Below are 18,144 nucleotides of genomic sequence, written 5' to 3'. Positions count from 1 at the left end.
TCTTGATTATCTTATAGTTGGCCCTTTTCAATTCCATATAAATTTCATAATCAGCTTGTCCATTTGCATTTTAAAGCTACTGGTATTTATATTGGGTGACATTGAAATTATAGATTAATTCAAGGAGAATTAATATATTTTTTAACTATTCAACTTTCCAATTTATCATACACATATGTATAATTAAAGTATCCATTAATTTCTCTCTTTGGTATCAGTTTTTAGTGTACAGCTCTAGCATGTCTGTCTTTAGATTTATTTCTAGGTATTTAATGTTTTTGACATGATTACAAATAGTAATTGTTTATCAGATTTAATTTTCTAGTAGTTTATTGCTTGTTTACCAAAATACAATTGATTTTTAATACTTTGTGTCCAGTGACCTTGCTAAATTATCTTATTCATTCTACCAGGTGGCCTGTAGATTCTTTTGGATCTTCGATATTAACAATCATGTCATTAACTAATAATGACAGTTTTAGTGCTTCCTACCTTTTATTTTCCTGCCTATTGTATTTGCATTGAGAACGATGTTGCATATAGTGGACATCCTTGTGTGTCTGTCCTGATTTCATGGAGCAGGTTTTCAGGATTTCAAGATTTCATATGATGCTTGCTGAAAACTCTTTGTAGATATCCATTAGGACAGTAAGAAAGTTTTCTTTCAGTCTGAGTTTGCTAGAAGTTTTTATCACAAATGGTTATTAAATTTTGTCAAATGTGTTCTTTTTAATCGAGATCATTTCTGTTATGTAGTGAAGTAAATTCATTCATTTGCCAATCTTAAAACAACCTCGATCCTAAAATAAACCCTAGTTGGTCATGTTCTATTATTTTGTAGATACCACTAAATACTATAATATATATTTTTAAATTATAATTTAATATATTTTTATTTATAAACATTTATTTTATTATGTGTATGTTTATATTTTTAATGTGCATAAACGAGTTTGCATGCAGAGTATGAGCAAACAGGAAGGAACTGGTACTGCAGGCTAGAAAGGGGAAGGTAGGGGAACGAGCTACTGGAGGTGGTGAGATGGATGTGATTCAGAGCCCACGCAAATGGGCTGCCCTTAGGTAGGAGCCAGAACACTTCTCTCACTGAACCAGGAGGGAAGGCGGAGTGTGTAAGTGTATATATCCCTAAGGTGGTGGATTTGTAGGTAGGCAGATGAAGTAGGTCTCGTACCACTGCCTCTGTGACATGAGTCATCATTCTCTATTTTTAATAGCGAATGAGAATTAGACTTGCTAAATATCTATTTGAGACTTGCGGTCCTAAATTTAAAGTGAATCCAATCAGCATTGTTTGTGTTTTTCTCCTTAGCATGTACTTAATAGATATTGGTTGGTTTTTGTTTCTGTTTTAAAGTATATAGGTGTGTTTAATCAGGATTGATGTTTCATTGGGAGAGATACCCTCACTCTGACAAAATCTGACGAACTGAAAAGTGTATTTTGAGGAAGTAGGCTCAAGAAGTAGATTCCTAGGGGAATCCTAAGAAAATCTAACATCCGTGAGGTCACTCTAAGCTAGTATTTTTGAGGGTTTATTTTTTAGCTGTTGTGCTAAAATATTACATGCATAATCTCATATATCTTCAAATGCTACTTCCTATAAAATAGGAATAGTATTGGTCCCTTTATAAAGATAAGTAGGCTAAAAGATGAGAGGTTTGATTCCTTGCCAAACTACAGAACCAGAAAGTCATGGCAAATCTAGATTCTAAATCCCACCTCTGCACCCCACCAATTATTTAAGATAATCAATGTTAACTTTTATTTTACTGTTACTTATATATGTGTCATTACTTCCAAAAATCTGAAACCAAACTTTACAATTTATACACAATTGCAAAATCAATTTTAAAAATTTCAAGGAGCCACTTAACTTCATGAGTTATAATGTTTTAGTGAAACAAAATCACCACTTTTAACTTAATATATTCCAGTTTGACAGTATGACATGATGCCTATTCCTGCTTTCCTAGGAGAGTTCCAGGTACTGGGTATCAGAATTAGAGATGGATGGAAAGCCTCAGGAGATGGGAGCAGAGGTGGGAAAGATCAAAACATTTCTGAAGATTCAGCTGGTCTAGTTTGACGCTTAAACACTAGTCAGGTGAAGGGAAGTCAGATGCATTAAAAAGGGCCAAACTGGGAGAAGAGCACAGAGGGCAAAGTAAGAATCTCTGTATTTGGTAGCAGTGCTGGAAGTCCTCCCGCTGCCCTGGAATTCTGAGACGGGGCAGCTAGATCAGTAAGGAAAGAAACTGCCTTTCTGGCTAGAGTTGCAGAGGGGCAGACAGTGCCATGTGCCGCGGGAACTCTTCCTCTAGCCAATCAAAATGTGTAACTGGAACCCTCTCGGCCCCGTCAGGGCCTGCCTAGCCACTCTCTGAATCACAAGTGGCAATTTGTGACCCCATCAATGACCCAAAGTCATCTCACTTAGACTGTCTCTCTGCAGGCGGTCTATGATCCCCACAAAGTGCAAAATTGTTCATTTTTCCTCTGGACCCCTGATAAATTCTATGGGTAAGATTCTGATTTAATTGCTCCTTTTCCCCATCGCCTGTTTACTGGCTGTCTAATTCTCTGAGGTAACTATCTCAAGAGACTCTGGAGAAAATCGTAATAGTCGTCTCTTCCCTAGAGAAGCTTCATACATAACATCTCCAGAGACAGCACAGATGAGCTGACAGATCACAAAAGCATCCAAAGCTCAGTCCAGAGAAAGGTCAAAAGAAAATCAGCTACTCCATCAGCAGGTGGGGAAAATAACCTGCAGCCTGTTACAGGTGGTGCGTAAAAGTCATCCCCAGTCTTTTTCATTGTGTAAATTGTGTATTCTTGTTCAGTTTATGTGAAGTTACAGTTTATGGTTTGAATCAGACAAGTGTATTACTGTCTTTGAGGCTTGTATGACCCCCTGCGATCAAATTAGGTCCCTCTGATGGTCTCCTGCACCTTTCTTATACAGCCCTTACGGCATTTTATAACTACATGTTTGTTTGTGATGATTAGATTTAAGAAGGAAGCCATATTCCTTAGTTTACTCTTTTAGCCTCAGCACCCTGTACAAGTAAATAAATATACAATAAATAGCTGTGAAATGGCCACTGAATAAACAAGTGTCCATTATGTACCAAGCTGTATAATGGAGTTACTGATGGGTAAGAATGCACAAGTTCCCCAAAGTGTCCAGTCAAATGAGGACTTCAGGCCAAAAATGTTACTGGTATGAACAATATAATACAATGCAACTCTCTCTAGTGAGGTTTCTATAATGTTCTATAACAGGGACTGGCTGGGTGCTGTGGAAGGGCACAGAGGGACAGCATTTAAGTTATGTTCGGCAAGAAGAGGTCAGGAAAGATTACAGTAGAGGAGAAATGAACACAGACACTTCATGTCTCCTGAGATGTACATACAAGTTTCTTCTGGCTAAAAAGGAAGCTTTAATGAACACGTTTCATAACTATTATATGGGAGGCCCCTCAAATCCATTCTATTCACTGCCAAAAAGATCTATGTAAACTCTAGATTTTCCACATTTATGAATTTTAGATGTATGAATATTGAACCTGGATGCACTGTACACACAAGATACACAAGCGTGGACGAGGTCATTTATGTGTGTTTTGCTGGGGGCGTTTAAGGTGTGTTTTTTTCTCTTGGAGAATATTATAAGGCTACTTATGAGACAGAGAAAAAGCACGTTATAAGTTTCAAATCTTCTTACTCAACTGTTGGGTTTTTCTGAAGAAGATGAAAACGCCTGGAAGTTTGACAACATATTCTAGAGAGAGAACGTGGGGAAATGGGTGCTCTCATGTATTCCTGGTTGGAATTCAAAATGATAACACCCTCTATGGAGATAAACTTGGCAATATAGAGTCTCAAATTACATATGCCTGTACCCTTTGTTTTAACAAATCTTTATCTTAGCAAATCCACTTCTAGGAATCTACCCCAAAGTAATTCTGGCCGAAATACAAAAAAGACAACCAGGATTTTCAGTAAGGAGTAAGAGGCACTGGCATAATACTGATGAGATTAAGAGTTGCTATAGTCTTGAATATAAACTGAAAATATCATTAAGAATTTATGGTGCATTTATCTTCTGTGTCATTTGTGTATGTATGTGTACACTGTGCCTACACTTACGTCAAATATCTATGTCTATTCCCAGCTCTGTCCATTGAAAAGACCTAATAACAATGATAAGCCAGTTGCAACAAACACTTCTGTCACTCAGATAGTTTGGGGGAGGAAATGTATAAGATAACCAGGAATATCTTTTCATATCAGAAAGTCATAAAGCTATCAAAACCTACTAGAGTCATGTCAAAATAACGTATGATCCAAACTGGCTATATTCCTACTGACCAAAGAATGGACATTATGAACATCATTAAGGGTGATGACATGAAACCCATGAGTTCATTATGATTTTTTTAAAGAACTTATTGATTGCGTTGGGAGGATTCTAGGAAACTAACAAACTATTTTGAAAAGTTGTAAGTAAAAGAAAGACTTCGAAGTATTTGTTTTACCTAACCTATATGAACTGTATCTCAAAGTAACGAAATAATTGGTGAAAGCCAATTTCTCTTTATGAAAAGTACTCGAGGTAAAATATAAATGAGAAATGGTAGGATTCAAATATTACAGCGCCAAAGGAATTTTTAGATCTAGACAGTCAGATGATTAGTGGCTGAAATATCATGAAAAGATGGACTTATTAATTACATATCTCCTGATCAAAGTACACACCACCACCTGTAAAGCAGTCTTTCCTCCCTCCCCCAAATCAAACTGAATCTGAGTAAAACTTAAAATCTAACCGCCAATTTTCACAAAATTCAGAGTGTTGTGGAACATAGAGAAAGCCATGCCAGGCATGCAAACAACAAGTCAGACTGTGGAAGTGCCACAGGAAAAATGCTTTTGTTTCTTCAACAAAAAATTACTAGGAATAAAAGAAAAGTTGGTCAGGGAAACTACAGAATAAAAAAGATTTTAAAGGCACATACACCAGGGACAAAATATGGACCTTCTTTAAATCTATTTAGAGGACCCAAATATTCTATAAAAGTTCCTTTTTTAAGAGCAAACATTTTTAGGGGGAGGGTACAGCTCAAGTGGTAGAGCGCATGCTTAGCATGCACAAGGTCCTGGGTTCAATCCCCAGTACCTCCTCTAAAAATAAATAAATCTAATTACCTCCCCCTCAAAATAAAATTAAATAAATAAATAGGTAAATAAAAGCAAACTGTTTTAGAGAACAGTAAGGGAATTGTAAACATTGAGTTTTGGAAGAAAACTAGTAGTCTAGATGATTTAAATAGTTTATAGATGTTGACTCATCTGTGTTAGTTCCTTTCCTGATGGGAAAACATGGATCATTTTTCTTTTTTAAATTGAAATATATGTGACATATAACATTGTGTAAATTTAAGGTGCAAGCATGTTAATTTGACACACATGTATTATAATAGGGTTGTCATCGTGATAATTAGCACCTCTGTCACATTACATAACGATCCTTTTTTTAGTGGTTGGATTCATTAAATTCTAACCAAGAGGCAAGTGTATTGATTATAATACAGTATTGTTGTATCTGTTCACTACACTGTGTTTTAGAGCTCTAGGCTTATTTACTACTTGTTGGAAGGAGACAGAATATATTAAGTCTATCAGAGTAGAAAGAAATATTCTTGTTGTATTTACTAGGCCTTTTAAATACAAAAATATAAATAAAAATAAAATGACTTATAATCCTACCATTTAGAGAACTGGTTATCTTATTTTTAGAAAAATGTTATGCACATAGCACCCTGTGTGTGTAATGTTTCTTTTCCTTTTGTGCTTGTATGTGTATATGTTTAATATATCCTTTTATGTATACTGTGTACTATAATGAATATTGCAGTATAAACACTGTCCTTTCCCTCATTTTGTCTCATAATGTAACACCTTGGAAAGCTTTTCATATCCGAATATACATCTGCTTTATTTTTTGAAAATTCCTGTATAATCAGGAACATGAATTTACCATAATTTATTCACATGCTCGCCTGTTGATAGGCATGCAGATTGTTTTGATTTTTGTATGATGCAATGAGTATCCTTATAAGTACATCTTGATACAATTTTCCAAGTATATCCATGGTGAAAGTTTCTAGGGGTGAAATTATAGGGTCACATGCCGTATGTTTTTTAAAAAGGCATTTCCAAATTGTCCTCAAAGGCACTTTCACCAAACTGCCTTCCATCCAGAGCGTATGAGAGTGCCGGGTTCTCCTTGTTCACACAACCAGTGGCTCTCGCCAAGCCTTGATGGACATGTTCTCCCTCTGACACGCTAGTGAATAGGAGTCAGACACGCTTGTTTAGACTGTAAATTCCCTCCCTCCAAATTTATAGCACAGAGAACTTAGATTCTTGTCTCAACTTGTTTCCAATGTTATCCAAGCCATTAACCTTTTTTTTTTACCTCAGTTTGTCATGCATGCTATGGCATTTCAGTTAAAACACACACACACCAACAACAACTGGGAATGGTTTTTATAAACTACTGAAATCTGACTTTTGCAAACCTTGGGTTTTCTGGGTTGTCATGGTAAATTCATTAGGTAAAATAATACTAGTTTGGTTTTATTTTTTTATGAATTTCACACTAGGTACACTTTGGAAACTTACTGCAGAACCACAAGAGGAGCAATTTGGGCCACTGCTCCAAAGAAAGGTTTTAAAGTTCAAATTGGTATGTATCAAACGGTACAGTGTAGCCTAACCCACTCTTTGCCCATTCCTCAGGGGTCTCTTCTCACAAGGGTTAATGCTTTTCTTAACCTGTGAAAACCCTGCGGCGGTCACTCCCTGGTCAGAGTCTGGAAAACACAGGTTAACTGTTCCATCAGCTCAGTGCACAGGACAACATTGGTTTTTAACACTTCCATGGAGATCCCTAGCAGAAGATTGGAAATGTCCCACCATTGGAATGAGACTACCTAAGATGCATACAAATTGAATTTTGAGAGTTGAACTGAAGGGCATTTAAATAATTATTCTAGTCCCTGACGGGATTTTATTATAAGCTTTAGATTTTTTTTTTAGAGAATATTAAAAGCAGCAAGGTCAAAGCAAAAAATAACACACACAGGGACTCCCATTGTATCAGCCGATTTTTCACTGGATGCTTTTTGTCTCATGAACTTTACTGGTAACTGCAGATAGCACGTGTATTAACTGCGTGGGTTTAGATGCAATCCTGCCTCCACAATTTCCTAACATGTGATTCTAGAGCAAATATTTAACCTTTCTACACCATAACCCCTTTTTTCCCTAATCAATATGCTCTTTTTTCTGCAATAATTTTATTGAGATGTATTTTACACATCATAAAATTCACCCATTTCAAGGGTACAATTTAGTGATCCCTTTAAGTAGTTTTACTAAGTGATGCATCATCACTATAAATCAATTTTAGAAACTTTTATCCTCCCTGTAAGATTCCTTGTGCCATTTTAGTTAATCTCCATTCCCATCCTGAGCCCCAGGCAATTGATAATCTATTTACAGTAGATTTATATATATATAATATATTATATATATTTAATATAGTTTTATATAATACATATTATACAATACTTATAAATATATAATATAAATATAAAATAAATATAAAAATAAATAATATAATAAAATATATATATATGTGTGTGTGTATATATATAAAGTATAAATTTGCCTTTTCTGACAGTTTTGTAAGTATGCAATCTAGTGCTTCTGGCTTCTCTCATGTAGCATGTTTATGGAGTTCATCCATGTAGCATGTGCTACGATTCCTTCCTTTTTAGTGCTGAATAGTATGTCACTATATGGATATACCACATTTTGTCCATCCGTTTACCAGTTGATGGACATTTAGCTTGTCTCCAGTTTTTGGTGATTACAAATAATGCTGCAAGAAATATCTGTGTACCAGTCTTTGCATGCAAATATGATTTTATTTCTCTTGAGTAGATACCTAAGAGCGGCACTGCTGGGTGATACGGTAATTTTATGTTTAACTTTTTGAGAGACTCACGAACTGTTTTCCACAGTGACTGCACCATGTTCACTCCCACCAGCGATTTATGAGGGTTCCTGTTTGTCCACATCCCAGAGCCAACATTTGTTATTGTCTGTTTCACGTATTATAGCCATTCAGGGGAGTGTGACATTTGTGGTTTTCATTTCCATTTCTCTAATGCCTAATGATATGGGCATCTTTTCCCATGTATCTTCTTTAGTGAAATGTCTTTTCGTATCTTTGTCCACTTTTTTGGGTTATTTTATTGTTAAGTTGTAGTAGTCCTTTGTAAATTCTGGGTATAATCCTATATGTTACATATTTTGCAAATAGTTTCTCCTCGTCTGTTGCCTGCCTTTTCACTTTCTTTTTCTTTCTCAGTTTGATTAGGTAGAATTATTACAATTCAACTGCACATACACATTATATCACATGTAAATACATATGTACAGTTGCTGTACATTTTTTTTAGTTTGCATATATGAACTGATTATTGTTTCTAAGAACAGATTAGAGCTTTGGCCTTTTCATTTTCTTATGATGTATTTTGAAGTGGAAAGGTTTTGAATTTGGATAAAGTCTAATTTTTCAATCTTTTAATGGACCTTGCATTTGGTATTGTTTCTAGGGAAATTCTGCTTAATCCAACGTCTTAAAAATTTTTCCCTATGTTTTATTCTAAAAGTTTTGTTGTTAAATCTGTGATCCATTTGCGTTCATTGTTCTGTATGGTGTGGAGGTCAAAGTTCTTCATTTTTGGAAGGAATATCTAATCATCCCGGCACCATTTGTTAAACCAATTGTCTTTTCCTGGCACCTTAGTCAAAAATCAATGGACTATAAACATAAAGATATATTTCTGAATTCTTAATTCTGTTCCATTGACCTATACATCTTTCCTTATGCCAGTACCAAACTGTGTTGATAACTATAGCTTTATAGTACATTTAGAAGCTGGGAAGTGAAAGTCCTCTGATTTTTTTCTTCTTCAAAATTATTTTGACTATTCTAGGTGTTCTGCATTTCTTTATCATTTTAAGTGATGCATGTCAATTCATTCAAAAACAAGAAACTGCTAGAAATTTAATACGAATTGCACTGACTATTGATAAATTTGGGCATAATTGATATCTTGACAATATTTGAGTCTTTCAGTCTATGAACATGGAATGTTTATCCAGTTATTTAGATCTTTTTTAATCTCCCTAAGCTTCGTAATTTTCTGTGGCTTGCTTTTCTTTGCTAAATTGATTCCTAAGTATTTACAATTCTTGAAACTTTTGTGAATGCAATTGTATTATTAATTTTATTTCCATATTATTTATTGCTTGTATTAGAAAAATACAACTGATTTTTGTATATCAACCTTATATCCCACAACCTTGCTATCTTGTTTATTAGTTCTAATAGTTTTTTGTAGATCCTTTTTGATTTTCTATATGCAGAATCAGGTTGTCTGTGATTAAAGGAGGTTCTACTTCTTCCTTTCCAGTGTGCCTGCCACACCTTCCGGCCTTCTTTCCTTCCACTTGTCCTTTCTTTCTTCCACTGGCTAGGCTCTCCAGCACTATATTAAATAGAAGTGAGAGCAGATGTTCTGGTTTCTGACCCTAGAGGGAAAGTATTCATCTTTCCCTATAAAGTATGATATTCACTGCAGATTTTGTTGCAGATACCCTTTATCAGACTGAGGAAGCTCCCTTCTATTCCAAGTTTAAGAGTTTTTATCATGAGTAAGTGTTGTATTTTGTCAAAAGTTTTTCCTTTTGCTACTGAGATAATCATGTTTTGTCCTTTATTCTATCAATATGATGTACTAGATTAATTGATTTTTCAGATATTAACCCCACTTGGTCATGGTGTATAATTTTTTAAATACGTATGGATTTGGTTTGCTATTTTTTTTTTGAGGATTAACCCTAAATTCCCATCATCAGTAAAAATGAGGATAATGATATTACTTACCTCACAGGTTTTTAGTAACAATTTAATGCAATAATACACATAAAGGACCTAGCATGGTATCTGATACATAGTAAGAGCTCAATTAATGGGAACCGTGTTGATTATACCATGGACAATAAATATCTTCATATAATTACTTCATATAAAATAATAGGAAAGAACTACATAAAATAAATTAATCTGCTTACTACCAGGACTATATTACATTCATGGATGGAAGAAGAAAGGTTATTATAATAGCTAACACCCATTACTTGCTGTCTTCCACATAGTGTTTTAAGCACTTTATGTATGATAACTTCATTTAATCTTCCCAACAGCCCTAGGAGGTATGTACCATTATAGGTGGGTATGCTGAGGGCATATATGTTATGAAGACATTAACGGGCAGAGTTGGGATTTGAACACAAGTAGTCAGGCTCCTGACCACTATGCTGTAGTGCCATGCCTTGTGTTAATTACTTTGCAAACATGATATTTAATTTACCCTTTGCCTCATGGTGCATTAAACTATTTCCAATGTACAAATATCTTCTCTGAGTTTCAGTTTCCTTTAAGGGACTTGCTCAAAATTCACATGTGATAATTTAAACCCAGGTTTATCTGAAGCCTATGCATTTTCCATTTGTATTTTACTTAAGTATGTTTTTAAAGTGATTCCACCTTTAATGAATCAGTGTCTTTTTCTCCAAATTCTGAGAGCTTTTAGAAGTGATAAATAATCTCACCATGCACTTCCTGTGCTTTGCTAGATGGAGACATCAGAACTGACCCTTGTTGAGGTCAAGTCTGAATGAGGATTTGACACAGTAGTTCTGGAATAGGCAGCAGGTTCCCCTAATGTCATGTCACCCACAGGAAGAAATGTACTTCTAATCACAACCCAGTAGATATATTCACAGAAACACACTTCATACTCACAAAAACAATGTTTAACTTTCCATGTTAATAGCATTTATTCTGTTATTCAGTCTATCTGATTTCTTCAAAAATAGTGCTTGTCGGAACCAAGCAAGGTGATTTCACAACACGTTGGTGGGTTATGAGCCACACTTTGGAAAACACTCATGGGAAATTATGTTAGATCTCTTCCGCTCAGATTTAGATTTATCTCAGGGTGGCCTTCATGAGACAGTTTTAAGCTGGTGAGTGACTTCTCGGAACTGATTTGGTAATCATGTTAATTTCTAAAAATAGAACGTAAGGAATGGCTACCAGACCACCCAAACTTGAGTTTTCATCTTGCTCTTTCTCTTTCCTTTCTTTAGTTCATTCAGGAATTTGTCACTTTTTCTATGACTATTTGTAGAGTCTACAGCATCCAGGTAGTCAAGGATGAGTAAAACCAGGCATGCATCCTGATGCCAGAGTGCGAAGGAAAGCAGTTAATCCACAGGAAAATATTATCCAAAAGGAAAACACTTTCAAATTCTGTTAAGCTGTGTGGACAGGAATATGGCGTGGTGTGTAACAGAGAGGCCTAATTCGCTATGGGGTGTTAGAAATGTCTCTGTGAGAAGTGCCGCTTGGGCTGAGACTGAAAGCTGAATAGAAAATAAGCAGACAGCATTGTGAGTGCAGGCCCAGGTCACACCATACACATCACAATCTTCTAGGGCTGGAGGAGGCATGAACTACTAGTTGAGAAATGGAAAGAAAAGATCTTCAAGCTAAGTCTGGAAAAATAAACTGGGCCAGACCACACAGGGTCCTGCAGACCATGGAAAAAGGTGTAGGGTTTTTATGAGGCTGGAAAACATAAAAATCACATTGTAGATGCCTGGTGTGTAGAACGGACTGGAAGGGTCCAAGATTACACAGAGAGAGCTATAAATAGTCTGTGGCAATAATCTGGGTCAAACAGGATGGAATGGGGGGTGGGTAGGGTGGTGGTTGTCTGTTACTTTTATCTTCTCTTACTGAGCAGACTTTACAATGCATTTCACATGCACTGGGACCAGACTTAATAATTTTGGAGCTGTCAATGAAGAAATAAATAAGCCATGATAGAGTATCACAAAAAAAAAAGCAATGGAAATGCAAAATGGCCAAGGTTTAGGGAAGCTCTTACTTTTTTATTTTTAAAAAATCAGATTATGAACCTTCATATCCTAGTTATCACCAAACGGTATGATGCCCACATATTTTACTGGATATAGGTCTGGAAATAAAATACTTATCTTCTCTCCCTCCGAGAGGATAGGATCTGTAATAGAGGGCTTCTGATCTGATGTGCTGAAAGAGAAGGATGATTTGTAACAGCCAAACCTGGCTCCAGGGTGAAATAAATGTCTAATCATACTGGGCAAGGGAAGCATGCTGCCTCTTGCCTGGGCTTCTTCTTTCTTTGATTAATAATCCCCCGCATGGTCGAACACTGTCATTGTCATTAACTTGGCAGACTTTACCAGTCTGTTCTTGGAATAAAAATAGCTTAGCCCAATGGCCAAAAGGTACATGAAAAAATGCTCAATATCGCTAATGATCAAAGAAATGCAAATCAAAACTATAATGAGGGATCGCCTCACACCAGTCAGAATTGCCATCATTAAAAAGTCCATAAATGATAAATGCTGGAGAGGGTGTGGAGAAAAGGGAACCCTCCTACACTGCTGGTGGGAATGTAGTTTGATGCAGCCATTATGGAAAACAGTATGGAGATTCCTCAAAAGACTAAACATAGCCTTACCATATGATCCAGCAATCCCACTCCTGGGCATATACCCAGAGGGAACACCCCAATGTTCATAGGAGCACAATTTACCATAGCCAAGACATGGAAGCAACCTAAATGTCCATCAACAGATGAGTGGATAAAGAAGCTGTGATATGTTTATACAATGGAATACTACCATTCCCATAAAAAAGAATAAAATAATGCCATTTGTAGCAACATGGATGGACCTGGAGATAGTCATTCTAAGAAAGAGAAAGAAAAATACCATATGATATCACTCATATGTGGGAATCTAAAAAAAGAAAAGAAGAGGACACTAATGAACTTATCTACAAAACAGAAAGAGACTCGCAGACATAGCAAACAATCTTATGGTTACCAGGGGGAAAGAGGTGGGAAGGGATAAATTTGGGAGTTTGAGATTTACATGTTAGCCACTATATATCAAAATAGATTAAAAAAAGAAACAAGTTTCTTCTGTATAGCACAGGGAATTATATTCAATATCTTGTAATAAGCTTTAATGTAAAAGAATGTGAAAACAAATATATGTATGTATATGCATGACTGGGACATTGTGCTGTACACCAGGAATTGACACACTGTTAACTGACTATACTTCAATTTAAAAAAAAAAAACAGCTTAGCCCAAGCCACAATAAAAATGTCTGTCCGTTCAGGATGAATTTAATAAGAACACTGTCCCCTACTTAAGAGTTCAAAGTAATGGAAGAGGAGTCCTCTGGTCTTTCGCCACGTTCCTGACCTCCACCCTGCCTCCAGTGGGGAGCTGAATGCAGCCGATCACTGCTCTGTATGCTACCCCAGTCTGCCTACACTGTTTCCAATGGCACAGAATTATGTTTATGGTTAGTACTCTATCCTCTCGTCTTTCGGTACCCAGTCCTCACCCATCTCATTTGCCAGCTATCTCAACGAGACCCATTTCACATTCCATGAGTCATCATTGTTTCTATTAGCTAAGGGCAGCCTGTGGTGCAATAGATCCCAGACAGCATTACATATTAATTAGCACATTGTTGCTTCCTGAAAGACCTGTAAAACCCAACAGGTATAACATGTAGTGGTGCAGCTGGGAGGACTGTGAACCAAAGAGCCCAGGTCCAGGCATCTATCCTGGTACCCCTTAAACCTATGACAGAGATGATCAGCCAGTCCCAGAATCTCAGTTCCTAAAAGACAATACAGTATGTACATATATGACTGAAACATTGTGCTGCACACCAGAAACTGACACATTGTAACTGACTATACTTCAATTAAAAAAAAAAAAAAGACAGTACCAAAGATGCTCTTCTCACATTTTTACAAAGCACTTCCTGTGTTTCTGTCTAAATTCCCACCAGGGACGTAATTTCTGGTATCTTCTGTATGAATCAGTCTTCACTGGTAAACAAAACTTCATTTATTGAACAAGCAGACAGCAAGGACCTAGTCTTCCTTAGAATGTTACTGCTTCAGATTAATGCTTCATTGGCTTTCTCTTCTTTTGTTTCCAAGTCCTCTCCTCCTCTACCTAGCACAGCGATCGCTATAAAGAAGAAAATGTACTAAGTACAGTTCTCCCATCGATAGTCTACATTTGTTTCCTAAGCAAAGAACTGGTCCCTAGGAATTGGTTTGCATACCTGGCCACTGCTTTGCAGGCTGTTAATTTTTTGATTCAAATAAAACTTCAATGTGTGACCTCAGTGACGTGATGTAGAAAGAAATACGTCAAAAACAGTGTTGATACAGAGAGCCTTATTGTGACCAGAAATCATGCTGGTGCTTTGAGGAAAACAAATCATTGTAAGAGGAACACATTTTTAAAGGAGGCTCTTTGCAAACAACAGAGACCAGTTCTGCCCACCTGGATCTCATTTCCTCCTCCCACCCCTCCAGCCCATGCTCCTTCAAGTGTGAAGCCCAAATCTGAGCATATGTCCTGCTGAAAGCTCTGCCGTGTCTCTCCAACATCTGCAGGCTCGTGAACAAGTTCCTGTCATGGGATCTTCCCTCAGTCTTCCTCTCCAGCCTCAAGCTTTCCCATCACACCTGTGATTCCAGTGAACCCAGACTATGTTCTTTCTCACACCTGTGCAAAATCCATGCTGTTTCCCTCTTTTGGATCTTGCTTTTGGACCTGGAGAACCCTTCACCTCTACCGTTGGTGAGGTGTCTGATCTTGTACAAATGACTTAAACTTCACTGGGCTTTGATTTCCTCGTTTGTAAAAACGGGAGCATAAGAGCAGTATTGTGGGGTGGGCTGTGGTCCCCTTGGACAGTGTAGAGCCTGCCCGGGGGGAGTCACTCAAGGGAAAAGTCAGCAATGTCACCTTCATTTTGTAGTTACGATTATTGTCACCATCTTTCACAATTTAACTCAGGTTTCTCCTCTGCTAAAAAGCTTTCCCTCACATCCTCATCCCAAAGACTGGGTGCAATCCTTCCTTTTACTGTCCATCTACTTCTTCATTGCCCTTTTCACATCCTCTTCTTATCATTAATTTGGGTCATGGTTTGTTATAATCTTGCTGCACAGTGAAGTTGTTAGTATGGGAAAATATGCATGAGATGGTTCAGGGAGGCCTCATAATTCATAGTTTACAGACCTCCTGCAACAGTACAGTTAGGATAGGCTCATGAATGATAAGTGAGTAAATGGGGTTTTAGTTCCTGGGCTTTATAGCTTTGCAAACTCTGTTAACGAGTGCTTGCTCTGTGCCAGGAATAACATTAAATATAATACTCATCATGTTTCATCTTTACTGTGATCCAGTGTGGAAGAAAGATATTGTTATCATTCCCATTTTACACACATGGAAACTGAGGGTCTACACCTCGTGATGATCAGTACTCCCAAAGCCTGACCTCTTAGCTCAGGGATGCTCTGCCCTGATCTGTAAGGTGTCATTTGCCTCTAGGACTCTTTAGTGTGTAAATGTACTTAACCCACTTTCATTTCTAATTCCATTCTAGGTACTCCTTCCAAGACGAGGAAGATATGTTCATGGTGGTGGACCTGCTGCTGGGCGGGGACCTGCGTTATCACCTGCAGCAGAATGTCCGCTTTCAGGAAGACACTGTGAAGCTGTTCATCTGTGAGCTGGCCATGGCCCTGGACTACCTGCAGGGCCAGCGCATCATTCACAGGTCAGTCAAGTCCAAGGGGACAGCCTTGGACCACATGCAAGGGATGGAACTCACAACCTGCAGCATCCAACAAGTCCTTGTTGAGCAGGACATCTAATCTTCACTTAATTCTTACAGTAGTTCCTTACGGTAGGTTTACTATCCCCACTTTGCATATTTGAAAAAAAAACAATTGAGTATATTGAGTTTAATTTGCCCAAGATCACAGCTGCAAAACAACAAGACCAGAATCAATGAGCGTTGGTACCGTCTTATAACTAAGCCTTGACAAAGAGAAGAAAGGGGGCCATATAGGAACTTAATAAATATTAAATGAATTAATTTTAAAAGAAATGGAGGAAGTACTTGGAGGGAAAGAAATAGAATGGAAAGGAACAAAATTCTTAGGGGAGAAAATGTGAGTCCTGACATCTGTCTGTTACCCACTCTACATCAAGTCCCTGTAGTGTGTGGGCTGCAAACAGAAGTCAGCAGAAGCAGTGTGTCTCCTTCACTAGGGGCCTTTGGGTAAAAGACAAACAAACAACAATAGTAGCTCTAAACCTAGACAGACATTAGAGAGAAAAGGCTAATACTTTACATTTATGAAGACATTGGTAGTTTTGATGGCGATTTCCTATATAATATCTCACTTGACCTCTACAGTAAGTGGTCAGTGATCAGAGCAGGTATAGTTAGACTAGTATTAAATATGTGGTAACTGTGATTTGGAGACATGAAATTATCATCTAGGTTATTTATAAGAATTTCAAACCTAATCACCATCAAAGCAGCTATCCTTTACCTGGTTTTCTCTATATATATACCAGGCACTGCTAGGTACTCTCATATATTATCTTATTAAATTCTCAAAACTCAAGGAAGACTCCACATTTCATTATAATATCCCCATTATACAGATGAGAAAACTGAGGCTCAAAGATTTGCCAAGGATTTAGTCTCTCCAATCCTAAAGTCAGAGCTCTGTCTACTAGACTACCCTGTACAGATATGAGATATGTACACGAATTAACGATACACTAGATGAACAATCAACACGTGTGACTCTGCCACTGTCATTTCTAATCCTTGAAGAATTTACTGAGTTTTTAAGTTTGATTATGTCTCCTTTCGTAAAAATTTAGCTAGATAAAATATTTACCCACCACTAGTGACATTTTTCTGGAATTTATCAGGACTAGTACAGAGCCTGTGGTTGAAGATTTAGCACCATACTTTATAGATTCTCTGTGCAGGTTGTATGGAGCCATTCTTTCTTTTCCCCCCCACTTTTGGCCTTGGCGCTATGCACTTCCGTAATTATTATTTAATTTCCTACCTTTGGAAGGGCTTATTTGTATTGGAAATGTCATCTTCAGGCAGTGGATAAATGGAAAGCAGACTAGTTCATCACATATGATCTTGGAAGTAAATTTACACACCTAGTGTTTTGTCAATAACTGGGAATCCCGTTGATATAGAGATTTTTCTCCCATCTTGTCTTTCTGGTCCCCCGAGTTCTTTCAGGGGAGAAACTTTTCATATTTGTAGCCTACGCAGTCCCCTCAAAGTCTTCATGCTCACCCCCATCCTCCCCGACATTGTCAAACCAGTCTGTTCGGGTTGCTGGTGTTGAGCCTGTCAGGAAGAAGGAGTCAGGGACTATGAGAAGCCAGAATGGCCTGAGGGCACCTTTAAATTTTCCCCTGTTTCTGTTTGAATCTGAGTTCTGAGCCTTCTTTCTCTGAGCTTCATTTTCTCTGTTATCACAAGTTAAGATGCTGTTAGCATTTCTGCCGTGTCTTAGAACCATGCTCCAAGAAGGCAGAAAAACAACAACAACAACAAAAAAAAAAAAACAAAATAGAAAACTGTATACAGTTTTCACCCTCCAGGAACTTAATAATACCAAATGCCATTGTTCTGTCCTTCTCCCCCTTGCTGTTTTTTGCTCCCATCCTGGTTTTGCCACTTCAGTGAGAAACCAAGGATTAAGCGTCTGCTCCTCGCCTTGTACCCACTCACAGTATTCCATAGTGCCCATCTTCAGAGGGCCTCCTCATACTGACATGTCTCCTCACCATGGCAGTTGAGTGGGAGGCAAACAAACGGTGATGTTACGAATGCTGTGTTAAAATGAGATGGCATCCTCTTAGGATCACAGAACAATCCAGATGTATTTTTACTGCCTGTATGTCCCACCTTGCCTCCCTATGGGCTTTAACAGGCAATCATAGCATCTTGTACCTCTCCTGAGGAGTTATGATGTTTTGGAG

At 37.4% G+C, this 18,144-nt stretch overlaps 2 protein-coding genes across 5 annotated transcripts in view; one reads left to right on the top strand and one right to left on the bottom strand.

The window, feature by feature from the left end:
- The window catches only part of STK32A (serine/threonine kinase 32A), a 110,865-nt gene that overhangs the window by 38,495 nt on the left and 54,226 nt on the right, over positions 1–18,144 (top strand). The window contains exon 4 of the mRNA XM_072955474.1: positions 15,716–15,889. Within this exon, the coding sequence (XP_072811575.1) occupies positions 15,716–15,889 (174 nt within the window). The remainder of the gene's footprint in view (positions 1–15,715; positions 15,890–18,144) is intronic.
- The window catches only part of PPP2R2B (protein phosphatase 2 regulatory subunit Bbeta), a 619,288-nt gene that overhangs the window by 574,288 nt on the left and 26,856 nt on the right, over positions 1–18,144 (bottom strand). The gene's annotated exons all lie outside the window — the stretch shown is intronic.

The sequence above is a fragment of the Vicugna pacos genome, chromosome 3 (assembly GCF_048564905.1).
Source record: "Vicugna pacos chromosome 3, VicPac4, whole genome shotgun sequence".
NCBI classification, from domain to species: domain Eukaryota; kingdom Metazoa; phylum Chordata; class Mammalia; order Artiodactyla; family Camelidae; genus Vicugna; species Vicugna pacos.
The sequence above is the reverse complement of the archived record's forward strand: the minus strand, read 5'-3'. Positions and strand labels throughout refer to the sequence as shown.